The 23,347-nt window shown below is 42.1% G+C and overlaps 1 protein-coding gene across 1 annotated transcript in view; it reads right to left on the bottom strand.

Moving 5' to 3' along the window:
* Positions 1-23,347, bottom strand: part of RNF144B (ring finger protein 144B) — an 89,187-nt gene that overhangs the window by 51,813 nt on the left and 14,027 nt on the right. Inside the window, exon 2 of the mRNA XM_079776445.1 lies at positions 15,203-15,403. Within this exon, the coding sequence (XP_079632571.1) occupies positions 15,203-15,367 (165 nt within the window). The 5' untranslated portion in view covers positions 15,368-15,403. The remainder of the gene's footprint in view (positions 1-15,202; positions 15,404-23,347) is intronic.

The following is a 23,347-nucleotide window of genomic DNA, read 5'->3' as shown; positions in this document are numbered from 1 at the left end:
GCTGTTTGTTTCCTCAGGAGGATATTGTCTTCATGGATGATGGTTAAGAACCAAGTATTATCAGTTTAGAATAGATGTAAGCCTTAAGCAAACTTCCTCCTTGGCTATATTTATAAAAGAGAACTTACTACATTTAAGAAATGTGAGCCCAGCCAGTGTGGCCCAGTGATTGAGCATCAATCTATGAACCAAGAGGTCATAGTTCGATTCCCAGTCCAGGCATATGCCTGGATTGTGGGCTCGATCCCCAGGGGGGCGTGTAGGAAGCAGCTGATCAATGATTCTCTCTCATCATTGATGTTTCTATTTCTCTCTCTCTCTCTCTCTCCTTTCCTCTCTGAAATCAATTAAAAAATATTTTTTAAAAGAAATGTGAACTCTGAAAAAGTGGAAAGGGTTAAATAATAATGAACAGTGAGTACAATGAATATGAGCAATCTTGTTCTATTCCAAATTAATTTGAAATTATTTTATTTGATTATTCCATAGCAAAATCAGAATATCTTCCTATTTATAATTTAGATGGAACACAATTCCTCACCTCATAATTTCCCCCCAACACTTTATACTGAAAAAATGTAAATGTTTTTGAAATTTTCTAAAAAAGCAAGTTTCTAGACTGCTCTTAATTTCCTTGTTAAAATCTAACCTAACTACTGCCCTTGAACTTCCACTTTCCAAATGTTTAGAGTTAGCACCATACTCTAGAAAATTAGACTATCAAGGCAAAGATCTTAAGTCAAAGCCACAGGACCAACTGCTACAGAAATGTGTGCCGGTGGTCACTGAAGAGACAGAAGGGGCATATGTATTTCAAAGCACGTGGTAGTGAATAATTGGCATGTGCTTCACCAATACAGTTCTCTGCAAATACTTTAAACCAGTGCATCTCCTGAAAGGTTAACTGAAACAGAGTTTCTAATTCAGTAGGTCTAGGGTGGGCTGGTTTGAGGACCACACTTTCAGAGCCATTATATTAGAGGCAGGGGAAAGGAGGAGATGACGGAGAGAGAATATTTGTCAAGCTCCTATGATAGCTATGGTGTGTGTCTTAAAATTATCTCATTTAATCCTCATAGCAATTCTGAGGCAGGTATTATCCTCATTTCATATTAAGCAGTTCAGTAATTTATCCTAAATTCCCACAACTAGCAAACATAGGAGTTTTAGACCAAGGTCTCATTGAGACACAACCTTTGCTTGCTTTCTCACTACTTCAGAATGATTTCCATGTTACCAGAACTAAAGCATGACAAAATACTGGAATCTTTCAACTTGAAAATGCTACTTTTTTTTTTCCTTCTTAAGGCTATCAACACCATAAACCATAAAGTTTTTCAAAGACTAGACACCATTCCAAAATAAAACAGTCTGTGTTTATCACACTACCTAGGAAAAGCAGATACTACAGCTATAAAATACTCTTTTTCAGTTGCAGTAACAATCTGTGTGCTTTAGAGTCAGCCATTCAGTAATTACCCTCAGCACACAAGACTCCTTGAAAACAACTTTCAGAGTGAGGTCCTCACCAGTAACTCACACCCATGATGCATGTAGGGGGTGGGAGAATACCAGTCTTTAGACCAGGAGGTCTTGGCTTGAACCTTGACTTCAGTTTCAACATCTGAATATATGTAAGTACACTGGGAGTTTCCCGGTGTGGACAGCTGACCTCTTAATCTCTCAGCCCTTGGTTTTATAAGTAACCTGCCAGAAGTCACACAGTTGAAAGTTCAAAGCACACTGCTCAGTCCCTTCTTGGGGCTATAATTACCAGTATTCAGGTAACATACTCTCTGGTCTCTGGAAAAACCCTTGGATTTTTTAATCAGTTGTTCCTTACATCTTCTTTGTATTGACTAAATGTTTATGCAATTACAAAACAGTTGTCAACCCTGGCCAGTATGGCTCAGTTGGTTGGTCGCTGCTTCAATTCCTGATCAGGGCCCATGCCCAGGTTACAGGCTCAATTGATGTTTCTCTCTCACATCGATAATCTCTCTCTTTCTCTCTCTCTCAAAATCAATAAATAAATATATTTTAAAAAATGAACAGTTGTCAGTTTGTATTACTAGTATATAGGCTATTTTCAAGCTTTAGAAACTACAGGTAGGATTATAAGAACCTAATATGAGGTTCATCCATTGTTCATGCTAACAAATGAAATATAGGGAACACACACTATTTATCATGCAGTACATTATGTATTTTCACGGAGGTTGTTCTTATTTCATCCAAACAACCCTATGATCCAGGAATTAAGAGTATGAATCTTGGCAAGTAACTTAATTCTGCATTGGCTTTTTTGTCTGTAAACTGGAGGGTAAGAGTAAAAGAAAAAATAAGTAGTACTTTTGCATAATACCCATTACATAGTCGGTACTCAAATGCCTTATTTGTCCTTCAATTTTTTTTAGTAGATGAACAAACTGAGGATCAAAGAAATTCAATAAAAACCCTGCATTCATGTGTCTAATAACTCACACTTTCCAGAAGTGTCCAACCAAAAGGACCTCCTTATTGGGGATGGGAAATAATGTAAAAATCATTGAGGCTTTTAGTTAACACAGATCTATTTATTTCCACGGAAATGAGGCACTGATTCTGTCCAGCCTGATTCCAAGAGGTGTTGTGCATATCTGAATTCCACAACATAACCAATTCTTGATTAACTTAATATTCAAAAAAATGGGGTTTTGGAGTTAACTGAATTTTCTAGTCAGCTCACAACCTTTCAGGCTTCCACTTACCTAAATGTTTTTAAGTTCCTTTTCCTATCTGTCATTGAACATAAACTTTGTGACAACACATGTCACACAGCCTTAGGACCACCATTATGAGCATTATTTTTCATTCATTCACTCTCCTATGTATGATATACTTTTCTAGATGGGGCCCATTTTTCTAACTTGACAGTACTGTGAATACCAAGGTGTAAAACCAGCTGAAACTATGCTGGCACTGCACGGAGTATATACTGAGTTAGATATAGGTTCATGAGATGAGTTTATTTTGCTACAATTTGCTTCCTCCTTAAAAGAGGAAGTCTGGATTAAGCAACGAGATCTGTTCTATTCACATATCAGATTAGAGAAGATGAAAAATTTGCAATTACCCAGAGTGTCCAAGAAGGGGGCTTTCCTACACTGTTGGTGAGGATGCTAACCTGCCACAACAGTGTGGAAAGGCAAACTGGCAACACATACTGATTTAAAATGCACCTACCTTTTGATTAAACAATTCCACTTCTAGAAATTTATCCTAGAGAGATATATTTTCACATTTATAGAAGTATAAACATTTTCATCTATAACAGCAAAAACTGGAAACAACCTTAAAGTCCATTTTATTAGGAGGGGCCTAGTTACATAAATGTTGATACAGCCGTACCATAGAATACTATACAACACTGAAAAAGAAAGGTAGGGAAAGTAGGTCTGTATATGCTTACATAGAAACATGTCCACAATACACTAAGTTAAGTTTGTAAAACTCAAGTTAAAAACTGGTCTCTATACATAAAGATCTCATTTCTCTCTTAAGTGTTGCGTATGAATACATATCCATCCATATATTTGTATGTTTATTTATACACAGAGGAAGAGTCTGGAAGAGGGTACAGGTGAACTGTTTATATCATCAATCATTTGGAGATTTTTGTTTTATTTTATTTTGTTTTAAAACCGGCATGTATTACAATTATAATTTAAAAAAATAGTCTTTAAAAGGAAGACAGCAAGGAAAAAAGGGATAGGAGGAAGGAAAACAAGTGGGTTTCCCTATATTTCTAATTGAATTCTCTACTCCCATCAGTGAACATGATGTTGGTCACCAAATACTTTGTAGTGAGCTACAGTGTCGGTCTAGGTTGGTGGTTAAAGGGAAGAGAGGACTGAGCCATGTAGCCTTTCCTTCCGATGCTTCTGGTGGGAACCTTCATTTGCCTGTTGTCTTCCTTTTTTTGCCGAGATTAACAGAGGAACTAAAACCCTATGCATCCCACCCTTAAATTACCACACACTTAATAGAAGTAGCTGAAGCTAACTAGAATAGCTATCTGGTTGTGGCACGGCTGTCCCTGACTGTCCCAAGTACTCTTGGAAACTGGCAATTAGATGAATGATTTGCTTGGGATGGCTGAGTGGGCCTCAGAACATGAACACACAAGGCTAGAAATTGTTACATTAGTAAAAGAGTAACTACCTATGTCCACTACATTATCTTTAAAATAAGGATATTCTTTAAAGACTACTTTGGGTCATTACATGGATGAAATGAGTTAAAACACTTAGAATAATACCTCCCACTAAATAAGGTGAATAAATGCTTGTTGCTATTATTTATGACAACAATGATTAGTGATGCCTAACTGTTTTCCTGGGCTTTTCCCTCAGTGAACTTCAAGTCTACGTGAGAAAATAAAATGACTTGATGTCAAAACAAGTAGAATATAAGGCAATACAGATATTTGTATAAAATCTATTCAATTAGATTTTAAATGCTAATACTTTCAGAGAAGAGATCACTTTACGGTAGGGTAGCCAATGCCACCAGGGTAAGAACGATGTTTGACTTGCTCACCAATAACCCCCTCCCAATTAGTATTCTGCCTGTCAAAATAAGTTCTTGATGAATAATGAGTGGTGGCTTGCCTTGACCAGGCAATGAGACATCATCAGGAATTGTGTAGGTGGAGTAAAAAGGAAAGAAAACAGGAGCTTTCTAGGAAGAAGGAAAGAAATGGAGGTCTGAGATGCCTCATATAAGAAGTAGCAGAAGATGACCTGGTTAGACATTGTGTGACAGACAATTCATAGAGGAACTTGAATGCCAGCACTAAGGAATATGATTCAAACAGGAACACATGAATCTTTAATAATAGTAGTGGCATTTTGACAAAAATATTTTAAGAAATCTGACGTTAGTATCTAAATGGGAAGGAATGAGAAATTGGAGTCATGAAAATAATTTAAATACTCCAGATCTCAAGATTGCAATCTACCATAACAAATATAGTATATGTTGATGAAGGTACTGTTCTTAGAGCTCTCATCACCCCCCTTCCTTCATCCTACTCCAGTTTTCCCCATTTTCAGATCATTCTCCACCCTATGCCAAAGCCATGCTCCTACCCACTCCCAAATAAAGCCTTCCAGTGGCTCCATAATACTATTTAACATGGCATACAAGACCCTCCATCTAGTCTCTGCCAGACTCTTCAGCCTCATGCCCAAGCACACCCATACTTCCACCAATATGTTCCAGGGATGTCCTCAGTGGGCCTTGGTTACGTGCCTTCACATGTGGCTACCCTTCCTCCCTGTTGCCCTCTTCCTATACATAGCCCACCAACGCCACCATCAAGCAATCTCTATTCATCTTTTGGCCTCAGCCCCTCAGGAAATTTTCCCTGACCTCCTCGAGTCTAATTTAGGTGGGTTCCCATATGCTCCCACAGCACCCACTGCCTCCTCCATCAGAGGGTCTGCTTCCCACATGAGAGCCAGTCTGACTATATGCTATACACACATAGCACAGTGGCTGGTACATAGTGGTACCAAATGGAAGAGCAAAATCACGACTAAGATGAGAATAGACTTGGAGGGAATTGGAATAAAAGTGCAACTTCAAAAGAATAAGTAGCTAAACCTTGGTGATTCAGTGGATGTAAGGGGAAGTTCTCTCATTGTATGCCCACTTTCCTGCTCTCTGGCTGTGGCTTGCATGCTTGGCCAGCCTATGGCATTCTGATTCATGGTTTCAAGAATTAAAAGTAAGGTATGCTTCCAAAAGAAAAGTCTTCACAATACACAAACACAGTTTACCAACATACCATCTTTTTATAACCTTCTTTGAAAAAAATAAAGTCTTGTTCCTTATTATAGAATCATACCCCTTAGCCTGATACTGAATGCTTTTCTAAGAGAATATAGAAAAGCCTGAAGTACTTGTTCAACCTATAATCAAAGTCAAGAATGTCATGCAAATGAATCTCATTCCAAAAGAATTGTGTCAACAGAAGGGGTGAAGGGGAGAGGAATCAAGTTCTGTTTATTAATATTCCCACACTGGATGGAGCACTGTGGGAGAATATTTAATAGTAACCTTCTCCTTGCCCTCTAACAATAAGATAATCTCAGTTCAAACAATACAGAGCTAATGGGTAGAAAAAATTAGATTTCAACCAATTTTGTTCTAGAGACCAGAAGTAGTACTAATGGGTAGAACTTATAAAGAAATGTTTCAAATGAATGTAGAAGAAAAGATAGCTTAGAATTAGAGTTTCTAATAACTGAATAGCCAGTGTTATGGTATGTCCCAATCCTGGAAGTTTTCAAGCAAAATCTAGATTATTGCACAACTAGTAGAGTGACACATGCTAGCTGTATTCTAGGCACTAAGTGCTTTATATAGATTATCTACTGCAATCTTCTCCATAACCTTATGGAATGATTTATTATCCTTGTATTACATAGAAGAAAATGAAAACTTAAGACTACCCGAAGACATTAACAGCTACCACGTTCTGGTCCAATCCACTATCATCTCTGGCCTGAATTACTATATTTACCTTCTAACCAGTCTCCTTGCTTTCATGCTTTTCCCCTTAGTTCACTGGCTATGCAGCAGACAGGGTGTTGTGATGGTTTAATTTTAGATGTCACCTTGACCAAGGCACAGGGCACCCAGATATTTGGTTTCACATTATATCTAGTTATGTCTGTGAGGGTGTTTCCAGATGAGATTAGCACTTGAATCAACAGGCTGAGTAAAGCAGATTTCTCCCACCCCTCCCCATGTAAGTGCGCCTCACCCAATCAGTTGAGGATATGAATAGAACAAAAAGGCAGAGGAAGCGAGAAGAGAATTCACTCTCTCTGCCTGACTCAATGCATGAGCTGGGACACCGGTCTTCTCCTGCCTTCAGACTGGAACTTACACCCGTGGTTCTCATCCTCAGGCCTTAGGACTCAGACTGGAACTACACCATGAGTTCTCCAGAGCCTCCAACTTGCAGACGGCAGACTGTGAGCCCTCACCTCCATAACTGTGACCCAACTCCTTTGATTATATCTCTGTTGGAAATACATATCCTATTGAATCTGTTTCTCTGCAGAATCCATACTAATACAGTGATCCACTTAAAGCAATGTGAGGTCATGTCACTCTGTGGGTCAAAACTCTCCAACGGCTTCTGTTCTCACATCAAACTAAAGCCCGAATCCAAGCCAGAGCCCACAAGGTCCTACACTCCAACACCACTACCTCTCTGATATCATTTTTCCTACTGCTAACCATGTCCCCGACACCCCCACACCCCTGACACACACACACACACACGCACACACACACACACTCATTCACACTGGCCTCTTTGCTGTATCTGAACACTGAGCACACTCTCAGCTTAGGACCACCTACTGCTGCCCCCTGCCTAAAACTCTCTGCTCCCAGATATCTATACAGCTTACTCTCCATGTCTTTCATGTCTCTGCTTAAATAATACCTTATCAGTGAGACATTCCTGACCATCTAACATAAAGTGGAAACCACCTCTCCTATAGCACTCCTTATGCCCCTCCCTCGTTTTGTTTTTCTTTAGAGCACACGTTGTCTGACTTCTATATTTACTTGTTAATATCTGTGCCTTGCACCAAAATTTGAACTATCTAAAAACCAGGCCTTGATCTAATTGTTCACCACTATATCTTAAGCATTAGAACTATACACTGCCTGATAAATATTTGTTGACTAAATGAAGCCAGGCAACCAGATTTGAGACCCATTCTCTTAAATGCCAAACCATACTGGCATCCAGAAAAATGCCTTCTTTCATTAGGAGGGTGGGGAGACTAGAAGAGTTAAGGCCCCTTCCAAATCTAGGACTGTGATGCAATGACAAAGTCACTGGCCTTGAGAGCATGGTTTTCTTTTGCTGCTCTTTCCTCTCTTACCACATTTTACCACTTTCCTTGAATAAGTGGTGAGCATTAGGCATGGGTGAGATCATAGGTCCAGGAAGCCAGCTCCTCCTTGAGTCATCTCTAATCCACTTCTCATGCTGTTATAACATGCTCCTATTTCTCAATGCTATCTGACCTGCAGCAGCTCAATCATCAATAAAAAAAAATATAGTGTCTAAATTTGTATTTTAAACCAGTGACTCAACTAATAAACAAAAGCTATAATAGCATTATATTAAAACTTTTAACAAGTATGATCACTGGTTAATAAAAGTATATAGGTTTCAGGGGTACAATTCAATAATACATCATCTGTATATTGTATTGTATTGTGTGCTTACCACCTCAAGTGGATAAATTTAATTTAAAAAAAAAACAAGTATGATGAGTGATTATAATGAAGTCATTTACACATAAACAAAGAGAAAGAAGTTCACTGACTCAAGGTTAAACACCCAAGAAGAGCACAAGGGTAACCTTGCAAGCCAGTATATTTTATTACCAGAAACCAACAGAATAAGAGAGGGCTTTAAACTGGCAGAATTTACTTCTGTCCACTTAATGATACTAGAAGACATGGGAATGAAGACAGCTGGAGAACTTTAAAGCTTCAGGCAAGACTGGCAGGTCACATGACCAGAAGAGGAGACAAAAACTTGTTCTGTGACATTGCGGGAGTAAAATGTTTCATTGTTTCCTGCAGTTACAGGGAGTTATCAATAAAAAAAACATACACACAATGATACTAGAATAAACATATCAAGCCAACAAGTAATTATTATATTTTTATTGGGGGTAAACAGCTCTTAAATAAATGGTAGCATTCCATCCAAATCTTTTACATTCATCGGAAATGTGCTCATCCATTCATTTTCAAAGTTATATTTTTCTCCTGTAAATCTTGTTTCAAGATCTTCAATTAAAATACACAACCATTAGTCTCTCTTTGGACAAATCCAACAGAGAAATTTCTCTCTAACTTAATTGCTAGCCTGTAGGTATTTCAGAATAGTAGTAAGGTTGAAATCACCTATATAACTTCCTTTTTATAAAAGTCTAACGAGGAAGCCAGACAAGTTTTTATAGGATTTTCTCTAAAACATTTTGAGCCCAGTTGGTGTGGCTCAGTGGTTGAGCGTTGACCTATGAACCAGGATGTCATGGTTCAATTCCCAGTCAGGGCACATGACCGTGTTACGGGTTCCATCCCCAGTAGGGGGTGTGCAGGAAGCAGCTGGTCAATGATTCTCTCTTGTCATTGATGTTTCTATCTCTCCCTTTCCCTTCCTCACTGAAATCAATATTGAAAAACAGCACAGTCTAGTATCCTGATAGAACATAGGAAAGAAAATAATAACAAAGCCATTTACTAGGGGCTTGGCACTGTGCTAGTTGCTTTACTGGAATTCTTATTTGATGCCTCCTACAACACTCTGAGATAAGTATTATCATTGCCTCCCTCCCTCTATCCTACAGGTGATAAAACTAAGGTTCAGAAAAGCCAGAGATTTTACCTAAAGTCACACACCATTAAATGGCCAAGCCTGAACTTGAGCCTGGGTCTTCCTAGCTCTGTATCTGCACTCTTAATCACCATGCTACACTGGGAGAGAAGATGGAGGGCGAAACAGAAAAGTGGCATTCCTTTCTCCTAAAACAGATCAGAATCCAGAAATGAACCATTACAGATTCTCTGCTTCACTTGAAAGTTACCAACCATGTTGGTGCACAGGTATGCACATGGACACACAAATATGTACATGCACGTGCACACACATGTGCACACACACGTGTGTGCACGCACATGCACATACTGCTAATCTTCCCAAACTGAAATGTCTCCCAGGCCATACGTGGGCTTTGCTTAAAGGGCACCCAACAGGCCCAAAGGAAAAGAAGGGCTTAGTCTGAAAACTTTTATATTTCCTCTCACTTTTTTAGACATTGGAAAATCCATTTGGCTCAGAGAAATGAATAGTAAAAGGAGTTCTAACTACTTCGAGCCAACAAAACGTAATGGAAAAAAAGGCGAGAATACGGCTGGACTTTATTTTCTTTTTGCTCAGCACATCCTGTCTCTAATCTGAAAGGTAAATAGGCCATGCCCAACATACCAACTCTTTTCAGGTGAAATTATCTAGGTTATAAAAACAAGCAACAACTGTGTTTTCATTATTCTTTAATTCATGGCTGACAAAAATAGCTTCCAAAATAAATCAACGGGGCAAATATTGCTCACAAGGGAGCAAACCCACAAATTTGCCCTCCTTTGATAATTGACTTTTGTGAATTTTTCTTCTTTCACTTGAATTATAATTGTGTGATGTTACCTGAAAAAGTGTGTTGCAGATGCCAGAAGAGGAATTTTTTGAATTTTCATATTTGGGTTATTTAAATCCACAGGGGTGAGAAAGAGAGAGTGTATGTGTTGTGGGTGTGTGAGGGGGAGAGAGAGAGAGAGATGTTTTGCATATCATTAGTTAGTACACTAACATACCTCAGAAATTACAAAAACCTTCAATCATAGAAACAAGTGATTTTGCAACACCTCTCTCCATAACTCCCAAATATCAATTTCTTTGGCTTCGTAATACACCTATGCCCGGTAACGTCAGTCAGTCATGCTAGTGAGAGCTACGCCCATTTTTGTCCTGTAAATTCAGCTTCCCCCGTTTTATACTACACCATCTTCTGTATATTAAAGCTGAGCAAACAGTTTAACAAAAACCATCTTCACAAATAGAACATGGTAAGTTTCCTTTAAAAAGAAACTCGATATATTGATGGATTACTTAAATGTTTGTCAGATTCCTTTCTCTAGATGTCATTTAAATCAAGAATAATTTAAAGCAGCATTCTTCAGAGCTCTAGTGGTAGGGAAGTTAATAGGTATTCCACTAAAAAAGGTGGTATGATCAAATGGAAATGCTCTGAAAGAAGTTAAACAGGGTCCCCTAGCTTTCCTCTTAACCACAAGATTTCAGAGCCTCTAAAAATGCAAATATACAGTAGGTCCCTCCAAGGGAGGTGTAGAGCACATACCATTTTCCAAGTTAATTTGAATATGAAACACTTTCTTCAAGAAGCACCTCAATTTCACAGAGCTGGAGGTCCATGGAACACTCGGGTTAGGGATGCCTGTTTAAAGGCCAGATCTCCCTAAAGAAAGGGAATGAGCTGGCTGGCATCCCGTAGTCAAGTCAGACACTCCACATCTGTCCATTCTGCACTCCCACAGCACAATGATCTTGGAAACAGAAAGAATTTAACCTCACAACAAATGTCCAGGGATACATCTTAGGGAAAACAGGACTAGCATAGAATATATAAAGAGCTTGATTAAATCTATGAAAATATCCTACCTAATAATAGACAAATATGCAAATTGACCGCACCTTCGCTACACCCAAGCCACGCCCACCAGCCAAGCCATGCCCACCAACCAATCAGGACGAGTATGCAAATTACCCCAACAAAGATGGCGGCTAATTTGCATATGAAGACAGCGCAGAAAGAAGCCAAGAGCTGCAGAAGGGAGCAAAGCTGCGGAGAAGCAAGCAAACCGGGGGGAGGAGGAGGGAGGAGCGGAGGCAGGGCCGGGGGAGAAGGGAGAAAAGCAGGCGGGCTGGCAGAGAAGGCGGGGCGGGGGAGAAGGGAGGAGGGCAGGCTGGCGGAGAAGGCGGGGCGGGGGAGAAGGGAGGAGCGGAGGCGGGGCCGGGGGCAAAGGAAGGAGAGCAGGCGGGCTGGTGGAGAAGGCGGGGCGGGAGAGAAGGGAGGAGCGCAGGCGGGGCCGGGGGAGAAGGAAGAAGAGCGGGCAGGCTGGTGGAGAAGGGAGAAAAGCAGGCGGGCTGGCAGAGAAGGCGGGGCGGGGGAGAAGGGAGGAGAGCAGGCAGGGCGGGGTAGAGTGCAGCAGGAAACCCTATTGCAGGATTTTTCCTGCAACGGGAATGCTAGTATAAGTATAATACCATATCTAGCAGGAGGACCATTACATTCAGACATTTCCCTGATGAGGGGGATAGAGGGCCTCTCTTAGCAAAACCTTTTTAAATACATGGTCTTTCTCAGCCAGTATTTGGGAGATGTCATCCAATCATGTTTAAAGTTGGAAATTAGTAGTATATGGCATAAGAAAAAAGTCACAAATTTCTTTTCAGCCCTGAAAATACAAAACACACTTGATAGCTTTAATTTGAGTGCAAATTAATATCTGGGAGGATTAGACACATTTTTAAATATTTTTTTAAAAAAGAAAAAGAAAAGCTCCAACAATAAAAAGTTGGAGTTAGTATTTCAGGTGGGTTTGGCATCAATTGCAAATTTACAGACTCTAATGTAGTCAAACACATGCAGCTTACTATTTCGGCAGATCATAGGAAATGGGGTATCAGGAAGCCAGGCAAGGTTAATGTTTATAGGTACAAGAAGTTCCAACGTTGGAGGGATACCAAAAATACCAAGCCACTGACTTTCTGCTTTTGAGCACTCCCCAACAATAAGGAAGTATGAACCTAGATGACATAATCTAATTGTACTAACTCCTACCTCTAAATTGCTGAAGGAGAAATGGGAAGTGGTTGTGCTGTTCTTAACTAGGAACTAAGACCTACTGAAACAATATGTCAGTGTCAGCTTCTGGTGAATATGACATAACAACCTTTGCTTGTTTATGCTTTACCCAATGTTGATATACAATCTCAAATTCCGCACTATTACATCTCACAGCAAAAACTGAATTCCATATCCTGCTCTTAAACATCAGTAGTACTTGGTCAAAATTTTCCATCCTGCCTTGAACCAAATGTTGCTTCTGACTCATTTGTTTCAAGGATTAGCAAGGGTCTGAAACATATGTGAAAAAGTCAGAGAAACAATCATTCTGAGGCACAGCATTCAGAAACAAAGCAATACCAAAGGAAACTAAATCTGCCCTGAGATGACAAGGTCATTTCCTCACTTCCTATAAAGCAATGCTCATTGACAAGATCAGAGAGAACCAGCACAAACATCACTTAGTCAGGCCTGCTCCTGCCCCTACCTGAACTGTAACATCCCCTCACCCCGCACTCCTCACCTCTTGCTCAAATTTTTTTCTAAGTCCTTATCACCCAACACTGTAACTTACCTATTCATGATGTTTATTGTTTATTGTACATCTTGCTTTGATAAGAGCAAGGATCAATGCCAGGTTTTGTTTCTTTAACTGATAAATCCTGGTGCCTAGAAGAGTTCCTGGCATCCAGGATGCTGCTCACTAAATTTCTGTTGAATAAATGAACAAACAATACCATTCTTAGCCATCTTTGGATTCTGGAGTTCAAAACGTAAGAAAAGGATTTCAGTACCTTTCCTTTTTACTAAAGGTCATGCTGAGGCTTCTTCTCCCTACTGTAATCCTCAATTTAAAAAATGTTTTAAGAAAATTAATATGAACTAGCTTGAAAATGTGCCTTGTTGATTACATTAACAAAGAAATGTGGAATAAATTTTATTTTACCATAACTTGTCTGTTAAAAAAAGAATGCTTAGTAAACATTAATAATAAACATGCCTCTTTTAAAATGATTCTACTTCCTCAACGATTCCTTTCTTTTATTTCCCTTGATTAAACCACTGATCACTGTAACTAACCAATTCAATTCCCTTCACAAGTCAGGACATTAAACCCTCATTTGTTGGGTGATTACTGTACTGACTGTGTAATAAATATTAACAGCCTGACCATACAAGGCCTACCAAAGCAAAGACAAAGGCAAATCCTGACTTTAGGCATCAGACCCTCCCCTGTGCCATGCTGAGATGCCAGCACGCTTCTCATGTGACTCTTCACCAACCCATCCTTAGTTTGAAAATACAGTTAATTCAAATACATACTAAAGAGAGACGTGTACATAAATGGAGGAAATATCATCTATTTCTGGACCTATGAACACAGGCCCAGAGTAGCTATATCTTACTACTTTTTCATGAAAAATTTATAAAATTTGTTGTCCTAAATTTCCCAATCAAAAAAAAAAAAAAAATAGAGTATTGAGGCCAGACATGGTCCATGGGCATCAGGTTTATCAGGTTTGCAATCTCATGTTAAAGCCTCTGCTTGAAGATCACTGCTACCCGGAAGCCCCTCCATACACCATGCCCCGAGGGGGTGAGATGGAGTGTCATGTTCAACCATCCCTGATCTCACCAGACTCTAGCAGAGTTCCTTCAATGTGTCCGTCATCCCTGTGGAAAGTATCTTATTCATGCCCTAACCAGTTTGGCTCAGTGGGTAGAGCGTCGGCCTGGGGACTGAAGGGTCCCAGGTTCCATTCCGGTCAAGGGCATGTACCTTGGTTGCAGGCACATCCCCAGTAGGGGGTGTGCAGGAGGCAGCTGATCAATGTTTCTCTCTCATCAATGTTTCTAACTCTATCCCTCTCTCTTTCTCTCTGTAAAAAATCAATAAAATATATAATTTTTTTTAAAAGTATCTTATTCATTTTTATATTCCCAACATTCAGCAGAGTGCCTGGCACACAGCAGAAACTCAAAAAAATTTTTGAATAAATGAAAATTTGAGTAAACCACCTGGGCTCATACTTCTAATAGTCACTTTGAACTCATCAGTCTGTTTCCTAGCTTTATACCTTAACCAACCAACCTTCAGGGAAACGTACAATAAAGGTCACGGGCATTGACACCAAGTGTCAGACTGAAAGGGACAAGCCCACGCCTGGACATTTATAGCGTTTCTCTATTATGATACACAGCCTTTGGCAAATGGTGAAAATAGAAAATAAAAAAAAGAGTAGATATGACAAAGTAAAACAGTGCATACCATGTGCTTTGTAGGAGATGCTCAAGCAAGTATATGAAAGAAAATTCAGTAAATTACTACCTGATTTCTCCATCATTCAAAACACCCCATGAGCTTCTTCCAGATGATCGTTAGCTGAGGCATGTTAAAAATGCCTCTATTTTGTTTCTTAGCCAGAATTTTAAGAACAGAAAAACTCTGCCTACTCAACAAATAATTAAATTTCACACACCCATTACATACTTCCTAAAAACCAGTAAATACAGAATTTACCATTCAAGGTACTATTTGGAAACAGATCCAAATGTGGAGTTCCTCTCCAAAGTAGGACCATATTGTAGCCATCCTGGCTTCTCAGTAAGCCACAGAAATGCATCCTATAACTTTACAGTTCTTCCCTTTGTATATCCTCATGATGAAAGCATCAAGGAAAACTTACAGCTGTGCAAAAGATGCACTGGCATTCCTGGAGTGTGGTCATCTTGTCCAAAGACTGTTCACACAGGCAGAGTTTGCAAGTGACAAGAGGAGCCAGAGCCAGGTCTCCAGGCGTCGGGTTTTCGGCAGTCATGGTGAGATAATGCAGCCTACCAACTGAGCCCATCAGCCTCTCGTCAGCCTCTTCCGTCTCCACAAATCCCTGCAGAAAGGTGCAAAGCAGAAAATATATCCACTGATACAGCTATCATTTAACCAACACATTTGGGCACCAACAGAGCAAATCTTCACCCTCAATGATCTCTAAGCGTACAGTGAATACATTTCTGAGAACCATGGGCTAGAAAGCTTGCCACCTTGGCAAGGTGCTCCTGAAGTCCTGAAATTTAAGGTGACCTCACGGTCCTGACTCACATCACATAAACTATGGGCATTAAATGACCACTCTGAGCAAACACTCCATTTAGGAGTCACATCACTACAATCAATTCAATGGATTTCAAAAATACTTAAAAGTAGAATGTCACCCAAAAAGTTAAACAAAGAATTACCATATGATCCAGCAATTCTGCTCCTAGGTGTAAACCCAAAAGAACTGAAAAAGGGGATTCAAACAGATACTTGCACACAAATGTTCACAGCAGCATTTTTCACATTAGCTAAAAGATGGAAATAATCCAAATGTCCACCAATGAATAAATGGAAAACCCAAATACGATCCTATATAATAAAAGCCTAATATGCTAAGTGTCTGGTCGTCCAGTCATCCGTTCAACCAATCAAAGCATAATATGCTAACGATATACTAAGGCTGCTCAACCACTCGTTATGACGTGCACTGACCACCAGGGGGCAGACAGTCAACCAGTTGACCAGTCACTATGACATTCACTGACCACCAGGGGACAGATGCTGTGACTGGTAGGTTAGCTTGCTGCTGGGGTCCGGCCGATCGGAACTGAGCGGGACAGGCCGGACATGCCCTGGAGCCCTCCCGCAGTCCCTCCCCAGCTGACCAACCTCCTGCATCCCTCTCCGGCCCCGATCGTGCACCAGTGGGGTCCCTCGGCCTGGCCTGTGCCCTCTCGCAATCCAGGACCCCTCGGGGGATGTTGGAGAGCCCGTTTCAGCCCGATCCCACAGGCCAAGCTGAGGGACCCCACTGGTGCACAAATTCGTGCACTGGGCCTCTAGTATAAACATAAAATGGAATATTATTCAATCTTGAAAAGCACTGAAATTCTGACACATTAATGAACTTTGAAGACATTATGCTAAGTGAAATTAGCCAGAGACAAAAGAGCAAATATTATATGACTCCATTTATAGGAAGTACCTAAAACAATCAAATTCATAGAAATAGAAAGTAGAACGGTGGTTACCAACAACTGTGGGGAGGAAGAAGTAGAGTTATTATTAAGTGAATACAGAGTTTCTGTCTGTTTAAGATGATAAAAAGTTCTGGAGATGGAGAGTGTGATGATTGCACAACACTGTAAATATACTTAATGCTACAACATGGTATACTTAAAATGGTTGAAATGGTAACTCTTATGTTATGTATAAGAGTTTTATTCCAATAAAAAAATTTCAATAAGGTGTTAGTATTAGTTATGTTTCTTCATGTACAATATTTCATTTATCCTTTTGCAACCATGATGATTATTTCCTTCATTTTATAGATGAATTAAGGTCCTAAGAAGTTAAGTAATCTGTCAAAGTCCTCAGAGCTTGTATATGGCAGAGCAAAACTCAAACTTACATCTCTGAGACCAGGCCCAGTGCCTAGTCCATTACACCAGAGCTGCCTCAGAAGTGAATAGCATGTGGTAGAATGGAGCAGGGAGAGAGAGAAGTAGAAAGCAGGGGGGTTGGGGGGGTGGGGAGGGAGGAAGAGAGGGAGAGAGGGAGAGAGGGAAAGAGAGAGACATGAAGTTCATGACTACAGCCATCAGAAGTTCATGAAATTGTACAAAAATAAAATTTGTCTCCACACATAGCATAAGTATAGGAAATTATCATTTCCTATACTTATGCTATGTGTGGAGACAAATTTTATTTTTGTACAATTTCTACACTGAAAAGTAAAAGATAACTAAAGTCCTTCCACTAGATTGTTTTATTCAGAATATCTTTTAAAGAGGTAAAATAATTGTAAAAAATAATCTTCCTGCACATTCATGTTTATATCATATCAAGAAATTTCATGTTCTGATTAAATAAAAGCAAAACCCTAAAGTTCTTACTATTTTAAGAGTACAACGAATTATAATAAACTAGAGGCCCGTTGCACAGATTCATTCACATTGAAAGGACATTAATTAGAAGATGGCCAGTGGGGTGCGACTGGGCGAGACAGGCCGGATATGCCCTGGAGCCAACCTCCCACGTCCCTCCCCAGCTGGCTACACCTGGGGCAGTGCCGGGGCTCGAAGGGCATGTGCAGAGTGAGCAGGGTCCCTCTGGTAGGTGGGGGTCTCTCAGCCTGGCCTACAAGGATCGGGCCAAAACCAGCAGTCCGACATCCCCCGAGGGGTCCCGAAGTGTGAGAGGGCACTCTGCAAAGTTTCTGGAACTTGGCAGCTCCTGCGTTGAGTGTCTGTCCCCTGGTGGTCAGTGTGCATCATAGCTACTGGTCGGACAGTTGAAAGATTAGGCGTGTATATATATATATATATATATATATATATATATATATATATATATGTATATACTAAAGGCCTGGTGCACAAAATTCGTGCACTGGGGGGGGCGGGAGGTTGTCCCTCAGCCCAGCTTGCACCCACTTCAATCTGGGACCTCTCAGGGGGTGTCCGACTGCTTGTTTAGGCCCGATCCCACAGGCTGGCAGTCGGACATCCCTCTCATAATCCGGGACTGCTGGCTCCCAACCGCTCGCCCACCTGCCTGCCTGCCTGATTGCCCCAAACTGCTTCTGCCTGCCAGCCTGATCACCCCCTAACCACTCCACTGCCAGCCTGATCAACACCTAACTGCTCCCTTGCCAACCCGATTGCCCCTAACTGCCCACCCCTGCTGACCTGGTCACCCCCAACTTCCCTCCCTGCCGGCTCATTCACCCCTAACTGCCCTCCCCTGCTGGCCTGGTCACCCCTAACTGTCCTCCCCTGCTGGCCTGATCGCCCACAATTACCCTTCCCTGCCGGCCATCTTGTGGCAGCCATCTTATGACCACATGGGGGCAGCCATTTGTGCAAGGGCGTGACAGTCAATTTGTATATTACCTCTTTGTTATAAAGGATATACAGATTCTGCCATAGAAATAATTGTAAATACACTCTCCCCTACGAGAACCAGACTTTTTCCTCCCAATGTTTTGGCAAAACAAATTACATGTTCAGCATTTACTACATAGCCCTACAGTGCCTTATGTCTCAGTATCCTCTCTAATAAAATGGTAATATGCAAATTAACCACCACTCCGCTACATAAGCCACGCCCACCAGCCAAGCCACGCCCACCAGTCAATCAGGGAGAGTATGCAAATTAACCCAAACCAAGATGGCTACAGCCACAGAGAGCAAGGTTTCCTAGGTAACAGAGCAAGCCAAGCTTTCCATAGCCGTTGCAGGCCTAAGCCTCCACTCAAGCTACAAAGTTTCAGTTATAGAAGGTAAACAAATTCAAACAAATGGCGGCAGAATGGAGCTTGAGAGAGCAGGCCAGGGTTGCCGGCGGCAACAGGGGAAGCAAAGCTTTCCGCACACCCTGGCCGGGCTCACCCGCTTAAGGCTACAAAGTTTCAATTGTAGAAGGTGAATTAACTGCCACAGAAATGGCTGCCGCCCCGGAGGGAGCAGCAGGCTTGGCTCTGCTCCAGGCTACAAAGTTTCAATTGTAGAAGGAAAATAAATTCCAGATACCAAGGCCTCCACTTGGGTTGCCAGGGGGCGTGGCCGGCCTGCAAACCACCACAGGCCCCTCGCTCAGGCCACCCCACACCCCAAGTGAACCCCACCCTGATCCGGGACACCCTTCAGGGCAAACCAGCTGGCCCCCACCCGTGCACCAGGCCTCTATCCTATCTAATAAAAGAGTACTATGCAGATTGACCATCACTCCAATACACAATATGTCTGCCCCCATGTGGTCAAAGATCCTGCCCCCATGTGGACACAAGATGGCCACCACAAGATGGCCAGCAGGAGAGGGCAGTTGGGAGGCACCCGGCCTGCAAGGGAGGGCAGTTGTGAGGGACCAGGCCTGCAAGGGAGGGCAGTTGAGAGGGACCAGGCCTGCAAGGGAGGGCAGTTGAGAGGGACCAGGCTTGCAAGGAAGGGCAGTTGGAGGTGATCAACCCTGCAGGAGAGGGCAGTTAGGGGTGACCAGGCTGGCAGAGGAGGGAAGTTGGGGGCAAACAGGCTGGCAGGGGAGCAGTTAAGCATCAACCAGGCTGGCAGCGGAGTGGTTAGGGGGTGATCAGGCTGGCAGGCAGAAGCGGTTAGGGGCAATCAGGAAGGCAGGCAGGCAAGCAGTTGGAGCCAGCAGTCCTGGATTGTGAGAGGGATGTCCGACTGCCCGTTTAGGCCCAATCCCGGTAGGATCGGGCCTAAACGGGCAGTCGGACATCCCTCCAGGAGTCCCAGATTGGAGAGGGTACAGGCTGGGCTGAGGGACAACCCCCCGCTGTGCACGAATTTTGTGCACCGGGCTTCTAGTCTATATAATAAAAACCCAGTGGTCGTTATGCCATAACAACCAAAGACCAGTCACCAGGGGGTGCATGGAGCACCTCTCAGTCGCAGCAAGGCGGGCAGCAGGTGGGCAGGGCCGCACAGCGAAGAGGGCGCTGGGCATGGGTGCCGGGCGGGCAGGGGCAGGGAGCACGGCGCGGGTCCCCAGATGGTGAGCAGAGGTGCTCCTGCTGCAGGGCGAGGAGCAGGGGTGCATGCAGCAGGCAGCAGAGGGGAGGCGGCACGCAGGGGAAGGGCACAAGCTGGGAGAGGAATTGAGGCAGAAGGTAAAAGCTGTTACTAAGGGAAAGAGCCAAACGGTTTGGAGCAGCCAATGGCTCAGACACCAACACTGGGGAGAGAGGAATGGGGACCAGCCAGGCACAAATGAGCTCGCAAGGTCCGTGGCGGTGGCAATGGGGTCTGGGGTCCCGCCCTTCCCCCACCTCCCCACCCCTGGGACGCCAGCAGCATCAGCGGAGCGTCGTGGGGCGCCAGCAGCGTCCACGGAGCATGCGAGGCTTCGCGGGGCAGCAGACATGGCCCTGATGGCAGGCTAGGCCTAGGGGGCCCTACATGCACACAATTTAACTGTGCGCTGGGCCTCTATATAGGTATAACATATTAAAACAATGAAAGGGAAAACAAATTGGATCAGTTGGAAATACATAATCTAGGATATCTAACTGTACTGACTCTCTTAATGTCATACCAGAAATAGTTAACAATTACTAACTCTAGTACTCAAGGTTTTTCCCCTATTCCCTGAGTGGCAATAGATGTCTTGATTAAAAATAAACAGGATGCTAATCAATGATTGGGAAAGACCCAATAAGGTTCAGGACACAGTGTTCTTATTAGATTAACTATGAAAGGGTTATCACCTAAGGGCAAACAAAATTCAAATCAACCTGTATATCAAACTCAGGATTTTGAAGTTTAAAAAAAATCTCTCTTTAGGGTCAGTTAGGGGTTAAAATGAATGATGTTATCTCTTCCCGGTCTATGCTTAGAAAACTATCACCCATTTGTTTCTCCAAGACTCCCCACAGCACACAGAGGCTCATGAGTCTCCCTCAACTGCTGTTTTCTCATCTGTTTCCCTAACACTGTTCACACAAAATATTCTAAATTATCTTCCCCCCCAAAAAAGGACAAATCCCAAGTCAAACAACAAGAAATGTAGCCTGTAAATGCTTCCTGAGGGGAAGATGGGAAATGACACAGGCCGGAACCATCCCACACTACAATGCCAATTACACTTCTTCGCCCATCTGAGGAAAGCTGTTGTGAAGAGATAAGTCCTGTTGTTTCGGTCTAACAAGAGATGAAGGTATTCTTTAAGAAAACCAATTATTTCTCAGTCTCAACCTACATTATTTTTTTAGAACGAGACATTAAACAGGCCAAATTTTTAATGTTCTCAAAAAACAAAGACATAATTTTAGAAGATATAACTTAGAAATAGTTTTCTTTGGAAGGCAGAACTAGAAATTGTGTTAATCGAGGTCATCTGAAACATAATCTTATCTCTTACTATATACTTAAGTTGTTACTCCTTAGTTTGTGAGTTACATGCCTATAGCATAAAATCAAAGTTATAAAAATATAAATATATCCATCATCTCCAAAAGTTACCTCCTGCCCTTTTTATTTATCATTAGTGTGTGTGTGTGTGTGTGTGTGTGTGTGTGTGTCTGTGTGATGAGAACACAGAACATCAGATCTACTCCCTTCATAAATTTTTCAGTATACAATACAGTATTCTTAACTACAGGCATCATGATGTTCCACAGATGAATACTTATCTCCAAACTCATCAAGTTGCATACATTAATATGTATAGCTTTTTGTCTGTCAATCAGACCTCAATAAAATGGTTTAAAATATATATAAATTTAAAAAATATTTGTATACATAAAAATATTTTTGACAAAAACTTCTTATAGAGACCTGTTTTGTTTAAAAATAGGAAAAGAGGAGGGGAGGGGAGGGAAGGGGAGGGAAGGGAAGGGAAGGGATTCAAAGCATTCCAGTCTGGGCAGTACCTGTGACTCAGTGAGAGAGAAGAAAGAATCACACACTTCAACTTTTTAAGATGCGAACAATCCAAAATAATTCTTCAAAAAGAAGTGATTTATTTTACTGTGTACAATAACACAAATTCCCTAAAATGGTGGCTTTCAAATGTCTTTAAAGAGGTGGAATTTTATGACAACAAAATCATAAGTGAACCACCACTGTATAAAAGAGATAAGGGAGACGCGTGCTGGTTGCAGCAATGCTGGGAGGCCAGGCCAGGTCCCTTTGACCTTTCCCTCAGCAGCCCCCAGGCACCATCGCAGAAGCTGAAGGCTTCACCATGCAGTTTGAAAAACAGACTTTTGGTTTTCACTTTGGGTAAAACCAATAGTGAACATGTTAAAAATGAATGACACAGGGTGGGTACTTCATAAAAAAAAAAAAAAAAGAGTATCAAATAAGAAACCCTTCCACCATTGATTTATTAGAAAGCAAGCTCTTCAAGCAATACTCAGGAGAATCCTGATTTCTCTAATGAATTATCCCGCACTTAAGATGTTTGAGAATGGCTGGCTCCACAGTGTCCTAGTGTTTCTTCATTTACTGGTATATCCTGTTGGATTCACCAGTCTCCACAACAGGAAACCACCAATAGTAGAAACTCACCAGTAGTAGAAACACTACTAGTAAATGGCATGAGATTCAGAGGAGGTGCCCACAGGAAGACTGGCAACACACTCACAATCCCTCCTGACCCTTTCATTAGACCACATGCTCATAGATACACTGACAATTCACCACTGCCCTCCAGTTTGCAAGAAAAGTCTTCTTTCTAGAGAGCCCACAACTCATTCTTGTTCAACTTATTTTGCTTTATACTTCACGTTTTACTTACAATAAGAAAGTCACTTGAATGTTCTATTCTCCTGCTTGATTTAAAACAGTAACTATTATAACTATTTTTACCATTATTACTAACTAGAGGCCCGGTGCACGAATTCTGCACAGGTGGGGTCCCTCTGGGTGGCCTGCAGGGACCGGGCGAAACCCACAGTCCAACACCACCTGCAGCTCCTACCTGCCACTCCTGCTCATCCAGGGCCTACTGTGCCTGCTGTGGGCTCACACCCAGTCAGTCAGCTAGGGAGAGGCTGGCACTGCCACAGCAGCGCTTGCCAGCCATTAGCCCTGCATCTGGTGCCCTCCCAAAGGGAGTGGCCTGCGGGATGGGGCCAAAACCGGCTCTCCAACATCCCCCAAGGGGACCCGGATTGCGAGAGGGTAAAGGCCAGGCTGAGGGACCTCACCGGTGCACGATCGTGCCAGGGAGGAACCATGGGAGGGCTCCAGGGCGTGTCTGGACCATCTCCCTCAGTCCTGATCGGCCAGACCCCAGCAGCAAGCTAACCTACCGGTTGCAGAATCTGCCC

The sequence above is a fragment of the Cnephaeus nilssonii genome, assembly GCF_951640355.1.
Source record: "Cnephaeus nilssonii genome assembly, chromosome: 7".
Classification (NCBI taxonomy): Eukaryota; Metazoa; Chordata; class Mammalia; order Chiroptera; family Vespertilionidae; genus Cnephaeus; species Cnephaeus nilssonii.
The sequence above is the reverse complement of the archived record's forward strand: the minus strand, read 5'-3'. Positions and strand labels throughout refer to the sequence as shown.